Below are 13,585 nucleotides of genomic sequence, written 5' to 3' on the forward strand. Positions count from 1 at the left end.
ACCCTACAGACTAAGACTGGGATGCCATTAAAGTTCATGTGCGTGTAAAGGCAGGCTTCCCAATACTTTTGGCAATATAGTGTGTATTACTACTCTTTCTATACATTCTATACTAAAATGAATGTGAGGGAAAAATTGGAAACATTTGGATGACTATGAAGTCATAGCTATAAATGGTTTCGGTGGGCTGTAGGGGTGTGAAGAAACATTTTAAACATTATCAGTTAATGGAATAGATACTCCAATATACTTAAAAGGTTTGTGTGATTTTATTACAATTACACTTACCCATATTCTCTATCATTCTAGACCTAACCAACCCAAACCTCCATACTACAGGAACCTAACTGCTTACTTACCTGAGCATGTGAGTTGCAGTCAGCTCTGTGGTCTACATTCTTCAGGCAAAATTCTTCTCATCACTGACTGCACCAGCCCGTACAGACTTACTGTATATAGGACTTTCTCCCAAGACTGGAGATGCTCAGGGGATGGCTCTATGCAAGTCTGTTGGGGTTACGGTGATACTAAACCCATAACAGTAAAATCAATCTATATGCAGCAAAGCATGCTTGTTATACTCACTGTGGAACCTAAGGGGTTAATCCTCTGCATTGTGTAAACATGCTGTTTGATCCTGACGTCTCTGATCCTCCCATTTTTCCAGTGTCTACCTTATACTGATAAAACACATCATTGGGAGACACTGCACATGCTCAGTTTGGTGTGTATTGCTAGAGAGGTTTTTTTTTTTTTCTTGGGAGAGTGCATGTGATCAGCACAGGGCCAATCAGCACTCTCCAGACAGAGGTCAGGGATTCTGCATCCTCCTAGAGAAAACTCCTTCTACAAGCTTTAACCAGTGCTCGGCTGGACACTGATAGAAGTCACAAGACTGCTCTGACTGCTGATGAGAAAAGATATTTAGCAGTTTATATATACTAAAATAATTGCATTTCCATATTCTGTGTACTGTTGGAGACCAGATATAGTGAATGCAGGCTCCTGGGTTTAGTAACACTTTAAGATTTCAGCTGGAGGATATAAAAAGTAGGGTTGCACCAATACTAATACCGGTATCTGTGCCGAAATAAAGCATTTGCACAAGTACTTGTACTCGTACAATTGCTCCGATACTTGAACCTATACTTTTTTGTGTGTTGCAGTGCGATTTGAGCCCATACAAAATGAAGGGGCTCAAACTGCACTGCAAAGAATCGCATGTGATTTGAACAAGTATGCGGTGCGATTCCTATCTGAATCACGTGTTTTCCTGCACTGCTCCTATGTGAACCCAGGCTTGTCATAGTGACTTCAGCCTGGGTTCACACAGGAGCGGTGCGGAAAACTGCATGTGATTCGGACAGGGATTCAGACAGGAATTGCATTGCATTCCTGTTAAAATCACATGCAACTCTTTGTAGTGCGATTTAAACCCATTCATTTTATATAGGCTCAGATTGCACTGCAAAAAAAAAAATAGGTATTGGTGAGAGGTATTGGCAAGTACTTGATAAAATGTATCGGTACTTACATAAAAAACTGGTATCGGTGCATCCCTAATAAACACTGGAACATATTTTAACTGTCTTGCTTAGAAAGTGAAGAGCTAGGGCTGGTCAGAACTTTAAGTGACCAGGGCTAGTGGGGGTGGGTAAGTGCACTTTTATAGAAATGGTGCTGACTTTTAAGGCTTAGTGCTAGGGCACAAAGGAAACAATGTTTTTTTTATTGTGCCTTGTCAACATCACAAACCTTGAGGTGGGTTGCAATGTGTTGGTAAAAATGCAAACATACGGCATTTTTCTGCAATGCATGGACCCCACCTCATGTCTTCCACAAGATTTAGAGAAATGTCTTTTGACAACAAAAAGTAAACAGTGCCTAAACTGGCTCTTCTTAGCTTGTGGGCTGGTGTGAACGAGCACTAAAGCAGGGTTCTTAAACACGGGTATTCATACCCCTTGAGTATACGGGAACCATATGATAGCAGTGTGGGATTAGATGTCTGAAAAATTAAAAAGAAAAATTAAACAGGATTCTATGCTATGTTGAACCTGAAACCCAGGACCCTGCATTCACTATATCCGGTCCCTCACAGTACATAGAACATGGAAATGCAACTTTGTTTAGTAAACAAAAAACTGCTAAATACCTTTTCTCATCAGCAGTTAGAGCAGTGACTTCTATCAGTGTCTAGTATAGCACTAGTTAAAGTTTGTAGGAGGAGTTTTCATTTTGACTGTCCTATGAGGCTGCATAACCCCTGACTCTCTGTCTAGACAGTGCTGATCAACCCTGTGCTGATCACAATCACCCTCCCAAAGAAAAAAACACTCTCTAGCAATACACACCAAACTGAGCATGTGCAGCTTGCCCACAAGGCTCTGTTTTATCAGCAGATGGATTGGGGACAGTAGAAGAAGGGCAGGATCAGAGAAGACAGGATCAAACATCCTTATTACACAATGTGGAGGATTAACCCCTTAGGTTCCAAAGCAAGTATAACAAGCATGTTTTACTGCATATACAGACTGATTTTACTGTTGAGGGTTTATTAACACTTTAACAAAATCTTTCTTGCTTACTGGATATTGTCAGTGTCATCCTGTAACAGGTGTACCACTCTTCTGTTCAGTGCTTGTGGTGTAGAATGGTGAGTGTGTGAATGCTTTCTAATCTCCTAAACATGTCTACCAATTGGCTAAGGGAGGTGGGGGGAGACAGATGTGGAGATGGTAGGGAGAAGTTTCCCCAGATGCAGTGATGGATTAAACTCTGTGGAGGCTCCTAGGCAGTGGAAACCTTAGGGCTCCCCTTGCAGGTTTCTTGTGTACATGCTCTACAGTAGTGGGATAACATTGAACTAAAATAGTGTGCATGTCAGCTGCTAGATGGAGATGACTATTACTAATGTACATTACAGGTACATAGGTCGCACCTATTTTTTTTACAGACTGACAGCTGAAAGAAGATGACAAACTGTATGTGAATCTGATGTCTATGGTTTATGTACTTATTGGTTACATTACATTAATACAGTATTTTCACTATAGAGTCTTTAATGTAAAGTTTTTGTTTCTTTGAGTCGATTCATATTTTTTATCTTTTGTAAACAAATTAAGAAAGCCTCATTGTAATTTTCTATCAAGACCTGATCAATTTTGTTTTGATCCATTGTTACAGGGCCCTTAAACAGTGTGGGGCCCATAGGCCGGTGCCTCTTTTGCCTGTTTGGTAATCTGGCACGGCTCAGATGTGTGTGTAGAGCAGAGAATTAAACTTCCTATGTACTGGTTCCACCATACAGTGTATGTAATTTTAGCATCAAACTTAAGGCATAGCAATAATATGGCTGATTTACTGAGTGTGCTAGGCTCATTACAATATTGATTTTTAAAAGAAGGGCAGGGTTGTCCTTTAAGTTATTAACTATTAAATGAAGACTTGATAAACATATATTTATATGCATATCCAATGACACAATTGGGTATACAATACTTTATGATCTCCTAATAAAAAATCTTGTGCAAGACAATCTTATCAGTTCATTTGAAGCATATCCTGAAATATTATTTTAGAAGAATTGCTTGCAGTTATTTATGAGCTGCAGCTTATAATGAGCATCTAATGCAGCAAACAAGGGTATTGAAAGGAAGTTGGTACCAGGGGCGGACTGACCATTCAGGCACTCAGGCACTGCCTGAGGGCCCAGGGTCATGAGGGGGCCCCATGAGATGCCCCTGGTACCTTTTACAGGCTTTTTTGGGTGTGGTTTGAGTGTGGGCAAGGACACAGGAGCCCCATGATCCTCTATTGCCCGTGGGCCCCATGAGTTGTCAGTCCGCCCCTGGTTGGTACCAATGTTGAACTAGCAGAAAAACAATTAGCTACTTAGTAAAGGTAAACTATACAGTATATTCATGTTATGGCACAAGTTTGGGGTATATGCCACTTACAATACCCTTTGACTTTACAATGTCTATATATTTAACCCAATTTCCATTGTCTTGAGAAGAGAGATCCTGGAAGGGCAAAAAGTAACAAAGAACAGTCAAAATCAACTGACATTGTTCAGGGGAGAATCTTTACAAGACAAGTAAAAAAAAAATACTGCTATAGATGGTTAAACTAACACTTTTTTTAATGGTGTTTCTGCAGTTCCATGTCCTCCTTACATTCTGTTGGCCTATGCATCTTGTGAGAATAATTCAGGAATAATTAGCTGGGATATCAGCCAGAACGCTAAGTCATATGTGGCTGTAGTGGAAGGAGCCAATCACTTGTCCTGCAATACCTCTGACAACACTTGTGAGATTGCAGAGCTGGAATGTGGACAGAATTACACAGTGACTATCTGGGCAGAAGACGGAACATGCATGGGAAGAGCTAGTTCTAAAATGACATTTCAAACAGGTGGGTGAAATGTTGAATAGTTGACATATCTGTGTGAGTCTAGATGTAGGATAGATTTAAGTCCTCATGCACACTTGACGTTTTAATAACGCTCGTAATGTTAGCTGTGTAAAGTCACATTAAAAACGTGAGTTTTTCAGCATTTTGTAGCAATTTTTTGGGGGGGAGGGGCTAAAAAAAGTCCAAAAACGCTGGATTGCCACGATTTACCGGGTTTTGCAGCTTTAGAGTGTTTTTACAGCTGAAAAAACTCCTCTAGAAACCCGCTAGTCCTGTTTTTTTTTTGCAGTCAAAAAATGCCCCTGCCAAAAAACCTTGATTACAGACTATGTGTGCATGGACACATAGGATAATATGCTGGGGAGTTCACTGGCTGTAGAAAAAAATGTTAAAAGCCAAAAACTACCGCTGTAAAAACGTCCAGTGTGCATGAGGGCTTACACTGGTGATCATTTGTTAAGCCCTGTCCCTGTTATTTTGCAGCAGCTAATACATTTCAAGGGCTCAGCACCCCCCCCCCCCTTCATCAGGGCTAAAAAGTAAACAGTAAAAGACAAAAATTCCTTAAAACTTGTTATAACTTTATATATAAAAGAATAAGAATATAATTACCTCAATGCATTCTTATTAAAACAAGAAAAAAAAACCCAACTGAGAAGTATTAAATACAGTTCATAAAATTCATAATCGTTATGGTATTCTTACAAATACCGTATATACTCCAGTATAAGCCGACCCGAATATAAGCCGAGGTACCTAATTTTACCACAAAAAACTGGGAAAAACTATTGACTCGAGTATAAGCCGAGGGTGAGAACACCAGTGGGAAGAATTGTGCCTCATCATTGGTGTCAGTGGGAGGAATAGTGCCCCATCATTGGTGTCAGTGGGAGGAATAGTGCCCCATCATTGGTGTCAGTGGGAGGAATAGTGCCCCATCATTGGTGTCAGTGGGAGGAATAGTGCCCCATCATTGGTGTCAGTGGGAGGAATAGTGCCCCATCATTGGTATCAGTGGGAGGAATAGTGCCCCATCATTGGTATCAGTGGGAGGAATAGTGCCCCATCATTGGTGTCAGTGGGAGGAATAGTGCCCCATCATTGGTGTCAGTGGGAGGAATAGTGCCCCATCATTGGTATCAGTGGGAGGAATAGTGCCCCATCATTGGTGTCAGTGGGAGGAATAGCGCCCCATGATTGGTGTCAGTGGGAGGAATAGTGCCCCATCATTGGTATCAGTGGCAGGAATAGTGCCCCATCATTAGTATCAGTGGGGGGAATAGCACCCCATTATTGGTGTCAGTGGAATAGTGCCCAATCGTTGGTGTCAGTGGGGGGGAGGAAAAGTGCCCCATCGTTGGTGTCAGTGGGAGGAATAATGCCCCAACATTGGTATCAGTGACACCAATGATGGGGCACTATTCCTCCCACTGACACTTGCTGACCCCTGTTCCAGTATGGTGCTGCTGCATTGTAATAGCAACACAAACAATACTTATATTTGACAATCCAATATACATCTACTTGACAATCTCCTTTCACGTTGTGAGCCTCACTTGTCTGCTGGCCATCTCTTTCCACATCTTTTTGGATTCCCTGTTTGCTTTGCAGATTCTACTCTGCTGTATATTATACTTTCAGTCTCCAAGGACTACATATCCAATGGTACCTTTCTGCCTGTAAGCAGTAATTCTTGTACTGACTCCTCCTCCTGAAGCTCCTCCTCTCAGCCAGGGGCATACCTACCATGGTACAAACAAGGCTTTTGCCTTGGGCAGCATTTTTCAGGGGGTGTCGCCACCCTTAGGCAGATAGGACACACATGGATGTGATTGGTAGGCCCACTATCAGGGGAGGACAGCCAATAGACAAGTAGGGTACCAAGGCCATGCTTAATAGGATAGGTCTTTGTTGGATGGCCAGTGGGCAGATTCAGTGGGATGGTCAGATGGCAGGCCCTGGGAAATGTTGCTGGTCAGGCCTGAACCCCCCAAACCTTTGAAGCGGTGGAGCTCGATTAGGAAGAGGTGAAGCCTAAAGAGGAAGCGGTTGAGTTTACAGAAACTATAAATTTAAATTGAGGGGGGGAGGCATTCGATTTTAGTCTTGCCTAGGGCAGTACCGAACCAAAATACACCACTGCTCTCAACACCTCTGTAGTTCAAAAGGCAGGCTCTGTGAAATGTGTGACACAGCAGTGCCTACTTACAGGGCATAGTGACTACATGTCACGGAATTCACAGAAAGCAATGCCTGGGGATCTTTGCAAAGTCTAGTTCAGTCAGTCAGATTAATATGAATAAACTAGAAATAACTGAAATACAACGAAAAAATAAACCATAGATATGCTTTAACAATCTTTATGCACTTTCTCTGAGCAAACTTGACACCTATGTTTTTTCAAGTAGTATACTAAAGGCTGGTGACAAAAGGGGGTTATGTGTTTGTGAAATGAACTCTTATTTCTTCTGTACCTTGGTTAGTTATTGTAGACCAGTGGTTCTCAACCTTTCTAACGCCGCGACCCCTTAATACAGTTCCTCATGTTGTGGTGACCCCCAACCATAAAATTATTTTCGTTGCTACTTCAGAACTGTAATTTTGCAGTGGGAGGAATAGTGCCCCATCATTGGTATCAGTGGGAGGACTAGCGCCCCATCATTGGTATCAGTGGGAGGAATAGTGTCCCATCGTTGGTATCAGTGGGAGGAATAGTGCCCCATCACTGATGTCAGTGGGAGGAATAGTGTCCCATCGTTGGTATCAGTGGGAGGAATAGTGTCCCGCCATTGGTGTCAGTGGGAGGAATAGTGCCCCATCATTGGTATCAGTGGGAGGAATAGTGCCCCATCATTGGTATCAGTGGGAGGACTAGCGCCCCATCACTGATGTCAGTGGGAGGAATAGTGTCCCATCGTTGGTATCAGTGGGAGGAATAGTGCCCCATCGTTGGTGTCAGTGGGAGGAATAGTGCCCCATCATTGGTATCAGTGGGAGGAATAGTGCCCCATCATTGGTGTCAGTGGGAGGAATAGTGCCCCATCATTGGTGTCAGTGGGGGGAATAGTGCTCCATCATTGGTGTCAGTGGGAGGAATAGTGTCCCATCATTGGTGTCAGTGGGAGGAATAGTGCCCCATCATTGGTGTCAGTGGGAGGAATAGTGTCCCATCATTGGTGTCAGTGGGAGGAATAGTGTCCCATCATTGGTGTCAGTGGGAGGAATAGTGCCCCATCATTGGTGTCAGTGGGAGGAATAGTGCCCCATCATTGGTATCAGTGGGAGGAATAGTGCCCCATCATTGGTGTCAGTGGGAGGAATAGTGCCCCATCATTGGTATCAGTGGGAGGAATAGTGCCTCATCATTGGTATCAGTGGGAGGAATAGTGCCCCATCATTGGTGTCAGTGGGAGGAATAGTGCCTATCATTGGTGTCAGTGGGGGGAGGAATAGTGCCCCATCGTTGGTGTCAGTGGGGGGAGGAATAGTGCCTATCATTGGTGTCAGTGGGGGGAGGAATAGTGCCCCATCGTTGGTGTCAGTGGGGGGAGGAATAGTGCCCCATCGTTGGTGTCAGTGGGGGGAGGAATAGTGCCCCATCGTTGGTGTCAGTGGGGGGAGGAATAGTGCCCCATCGTTGGTGTCAGTGGGGGGAGGAATAGTGCCCCATTGTTGGTGTCAGTGGGAGGAATAGTGCCCCATCGTTGGTGTCAGTGGGAGGAATAGTGCCCCATCGTTGGTGTCAGTGGGAGGAATAGTGCCCCATCGTTGGTGTCAGTGGGGGGAGGAATAGTGCCTATCATTGGTGTCAGTGGGGGGAGGAATAGTGCCCCATCGTTGGTGTCAGTGGGGGGAGGAATAGTGCCCCATCGTTGGTATTAGTGACACAAATGATGGGGCACTATTCCTCCCACTGACACCAATGATACTTACCTTGCTGACCCCTGCTCCAGCCTGGGCTCGCTCTCTCCCTCTCCCATCTACAGCCTGCAGAAGCAAAATTTGCACTTACCTGTCAGCTGTCTTCCTTCTCTGGCTTCTCTCCTCTTCACTCGGTCCTGCAGCTCCCTCGATCTTCTTCGATCTGCGCGCTCTGCCGCTCGGCTCCTCCTCTCCAAGCTCCACCTCCTCGCCGGTGATTGGCCGCCTGTGTGCCTCTCCTGAGCTACAGTTCCGGTGGCCAATCAGCGGCGAGGAGGCGGAGCTGTTGAGTGATCCCGGAGGTGTGGCCAGGTTACAGGGGCAGCATATCATCCCGCCCACAGATCGCCAGACAGAGCAGCGGTGTCTCAGTTCCTAAGACCATCGGAAATATGTTTTCCGATGGTCTTAGGCGACCCCTGGGAAATGGTCGTTCGACCCCCAAAGGGGTCGCGACCCCCAGGTTGAGAACCGCTGTTGTAGACAGAAATGATCATTTGTAAAATGTGGTTGATGTGAAAACTGACAAAACGTTAACATTATCTTTACTTCTAGTGCCATGTATTCCTCAGAATGTTAACTCCACATTAATCTGCCAGGACAATTCACTCAGTGTATCTTGGGATGTCAGTCCTGGAGCTACTGGATATTTTGCAACAGCTGCAGGAAGACAGGGTCAGATTATTACTGCAGATGTACAGGATCCCACCTGTCTCTTGTCTGGCCTACAGTGTGGAGAGGTGTACAGCTTAACTGTTCTGGCCTTGAATGCTGAGTGTAAGAGTGCTGAGAGTGCCACATTGGAAGTCACATCTGGTGAGTGCCAACAATAGTTACAAATATCAAACCTGTATATGTGTTTATGTATAGACAGAATTTTTCATTTTTTGAATGAATATGTTTGTTTCCAAAAAACAAAAGGCATAACAACCAATAAAATTTCAGCAATAACTTGATTTCTGACTGGCTAAGATAAGACTCTGTACTTAAATTCTACTAAACTCAACTAAATTCTACTAAATTCAGATCAGCCATTCCTGCCCCCAGGTAATGTTGAACCCATTCAGGGCTATAATTATGTACTTGTTAACTTACCTTAGGTTTTCTAATTGCTTGTTAATGAAGAAAGGAAGGTGCTAACTGAGTGTACCCAGTTTGTTTTTTGGACAAGTAGCAATACAGAAGACTGGTACATGTATCCCTACCCATCATACTCAGGAACACATTTGTCCGCATAAGGCAACCCTTGTTTTTTTTCTGATCTTGCATTATCCTATTTTTGAAGTTTGGCAAAGTGGGCTAAGAACCCACTATAATATACAGTAGTTAAGCAATGGTTAAATCAGAGTGTGTTTCTGTGACTATCATGTAAATGTTATGATGCTATGATTCTTCTGTTTAAAAAAGTGACTGGCACAAGACAACCATAGAGAGAGGCACATGACAATTGGCTTGGAGAGGCTGAAAGTATACATCTGTTCATGGATGCTTTTTATGGACTCTGCAGTCAGGCCATTAGATACCACCGAATATGTTCTGACCCAAGAGACAGAGATAAACATCTCGGGACACTAGCAGACTCCTTCCATAAGAAAGGTTACAAGGACAAAACTATCAACACCAGCATAAACACAGCCTTGAGAACCCGAAGAGAAAATATACTTCAGTACAAAGAGAAAAAAATAAACAACTGTGTACCTCTAGTAACCACATACAACCCAGTACTAGAAGGAATAAGAAAAATAATCAAAGATTTACAACCCATCATAACAGAGAATGGAACTCTGAAAGAAATATTCCAGCAACCCCCAATACTGGCTTTCAGACAACCCCCCAACCTCAGAAATAAACTAATCAGTAGGAAACTTCCTTCTGATTATGATGTCACAAATAATGGAAGCAAACCCTGCAATAAAAAACACTGCAAACTGTGCAACCAAATCAATCCATCAAAAAGTGTCAGACACTCAAAAGATATCTTTAATATCTCCGGATCATACAGCTGCACCTCCAGTAATGTTGTGTACCTTATCCAGTGCAGAAAATGTAGCAAAGGATCTTATGTTGGCGAAACAGGACAGAAGTTGCAAACAAGGATGAATTTGCACAAACATGCCATCAAGGAACATAAAGAAGATGACCTCTGCACACCTGTGGGACACCATTTTGCACAACTGGACCACACTATGGAAGACCTCAATATTTTAGTTCTTAAAGGAAATTTCAAAACTATTCTGGAAATGAAAACTTTTGAACTAAGAATGATATTTCTATTTGACACAAGAGATAATGGCCTTAATTTGGACATGGGATTCCTCACTCATTATCCAACAGTTTTACGACCCCCTCTGTGAGTGTTGTTCCCCCCCAGTCTTTGTTTTTGCTGTGTCTTATTTCTAGTCTAATCCTAGTTTTATAACCATTGCTGTGTACATTTGTGTGTGTGTGTGTTTCTTTCTAGGTTTTTTTTTCTCCCCCTTTCAACATCACTTTTAACATTCTGCTAATACTTTGTGAAGTAGTACTGCCTGGACCTTGAAGAAGGGGACATACCCCAAAAGCTTGTCCTCAAAATTGTATGTTAGTGCAAATAAAAAAAGTATCACGTCAGTACTCAATTGTTTCTGCCGCAAGTGCACTAATACGGCTACAATCACCTCAAGCAAAATGGAAGATACTGCATATAGCCGCATAAAGAAGCAGTTAACCAACCTAATCACAAAGGAAACACAGATAAACAGAGATATCTTCTTTCTCTCAAGATGCAAAAAGAGGAATCTCATACCAAAAGGCCTCCACATTAAAAATCCTTGCGTAAATACACTCAACTCTCCTTACGCAGAAGGACTTTGCAGACGCACCAGCGAGAGATTAAGGAACAACCTCATTCACAAACTGTATGGAAAAAGGGTAACGATCAGGAAACAAAAGCAGTCATTGATTAAAACCCTAACATCATTGGACTCTACCAGCATTAACCAAATCAAGAATGAATTGGAAACTCCACAAATTCAATTACAAAAACTTGCCATGAATGGGAAGCAAAAAAAACTTCAGAAGCTACACCAAGAGCAGACCTTTTGGATACAACCTAAACGTAAAAGCAACCCAACATCTATACCTCCTACTATCAATGACCTGAAATCCAATTTTAGAATTCCAAGGTATCCCTTGTGTAAGTGCTGACCTAACTGAAAATGTGGATATAACAGAGGAACTTGGAATCATCATTTTGTCAAATCATAAACTTTGTGAACCAGAATTAACCATCCTCTACAAAGGCCTTACATTCTGTCCAACCACCATATTGGATCATTTACAATTATTGTCAGATATGGAGGATTTCTTCAGGAAACTAAGGCTGAAAGAATATTTCCACAGTAATGAAAGGAATCCTAGGACAATGGAGTGCTACACAAAGAAAAAGAACAGCTGCTTCACACCTCCACAAGGATGCAACTCCAAACTGGACACCTATATTGATAGCTTCAGACTGCGAGCTACATCCCTGATATCCACCCAGCAAAAGAAAATTCTGTACAATCTTTCACCACTAGAGCGAAGGGCTTAACACGATTTGAGCAATAGTCAGGCCATCACCATCAAACCAGCGGATAAAGGGGGAGCAGTTGTTGTGATAGATACAAACAAATACATACAAGAAGGCCAAAGGCAGCTGGAAAATGCCATCTACTATAAAAGACTGAATTAGGAGCTGACCCACGACTTTACAAAGTAATTAAAAGGTCTCATTAAAACACTTCCAGCCCACCTACATTCAGAACCATGGGCGGACTGACAACTCATGGGGTCCCCGGGAAATAAGGGATCATGGGGCCCCTGTGTCCTTGCCCAAACTCAAAAAAATGTAGCTGGCCAGCTAAGACCAGTCCTAGGTTGTTAATATGGTTCACATATATGTATAGTATATATGTGCATATGTTAAAGCCAAAAGCAAAATCATTGCTGTAATTTATGTCTTTGATTGTTATATGACATTTATATATTCATTGTGTTAGCAGAAGCAAAAAAGGAAAATATGCCTTTAAGAGTTAGTTAAAGATGAGCCAATCACGGACAGCCTCACACTGTACAGAGCCTTAACCAATCCCAGCCAGTTTCACATCTATGCCTGTGTAAAACTCCCTGCTAGGATTTTCTAGAGACACATGCTCACCAGACAGAAGAGGAAACAGACAGTTCCAATCAGAAGAGCTTTATGGAAGCAGAGCAGGCCAAATAGGTATTTAATGCACTTGTGTGTTCCTCTATTGTTTGGCAGTGCAGGTGGATCTGTGTGTTGAAACTGTTGTGTGTGTTTTACTTGTAGTTCCACCGAACTTAACGAACTTATCGAACTTATGAATCAAGTCACTGTAGAGTAATCATAATCGAATTTACTGAATCTATTGAAATATACAGAATGAATCTAATGAACCTATTGAATCTATCGAGATAAGCTACTGTATGATAAATGAAACAAGCCATTGTAAGCAGTGTTATATGAAGAAGATTGAAGTTATTAAAGAAGTTAACTAAAGTATGCGGTGTGCTCTTTAAACCTACTGCATCCATAGAGCGGCATTGGAGGAATTACAGAGTAAAGTCAGTCTAATCAACAAAGAAACAGCAATTGCATAATTTTTCTAATGCCACAGCGCACTAGGCACCAAAGGGTGCTGCGCCTGCCACAAAAAAACCTATAAAAAAAAGGTAAGAGGGGCATCTCATGGGGCCCCCTACTGACCCCAGGCCCTCGGGCAGTGCCCGAGTTTCCAAATGGTCAGTCCGCCCCTGTTCAGAACTTATAAATGCGATTCCGGATCATTCAGAAATCGGGGACTTCTACATGCTGCCCAAAATCCACAAGCCAGGAAATCCAGGCAGACCCATCATAACAGGTATGAACACACTCACCGAACAAATCTCAGGCTTTGTAGAAAAAATGTTAAAACCGTTAGTCAAGAATACTGCTAGTTTCCTGCAAGACACAACTGACTTTCTGAACAAGATTAACAAAATACAGCAATTACCATCTAATACACTTCTAGTCACTATGGATCAGGGGCGGACTGACCATTTGGAAACTCGGGCACTGCCCGAGGGCCCGGGGTCAGTAGGGGGCCCCATGATATGCCCCTGGTACCTTTTTCATAGGCTTTTTTGAGCTTGGGCAAGGACACAGGGGCCCCATGATCCCCTATTGCCCGGGGGCCCCATGAGTTGTCAGTCCACCCCTGCTATGGAT

At 42.9% G+C, this 13,585-nt stretch overlaps 1 protein-coding gene across 1 annotated transcript in view; it reads left to right on the forward strand.

Annotated features, from left to right (window-relative positions):
* The window catches only part of LOC149450900 (uncharacterized), a 222,272-nt gene that overhangs the window by 169,885 nt on the left and 38,802 nt on the right, over positions 1 to 13,585 (forward strand). The window contains exons 36-37 of the mRNA XM_089691268.1: positions 4,162 to 4,416; positions 8,893 to 9,153. Coding sequence (XP_089547394.1) covers positions 4,162 to 4,416; positions 8,893 to 9,153 — 516 coding nt within the window. The remainder of the gene's footprint in view (positions 1 to 4,161; positions 4,417 to 8,892; positions 9,154 to 13,585) is intronic.

Source organism: Staurois parvus, unplaced genomic scaffold (genome assembly GCF_062004578.1).
Source record: "Staurois parvus isolate SC_StPar_1 unplaced genomic scaffold, SC_StPar_1.0 ptg000560l, whole genome shotgun sequence".
In the NCBI taxonomy this organism is placed as follows: domain Eukaryota; kingdom Metazoa; phylum Chordata; class Amphibia; order Anura; family Ranidae; genus Staurois; species Staurois parvus.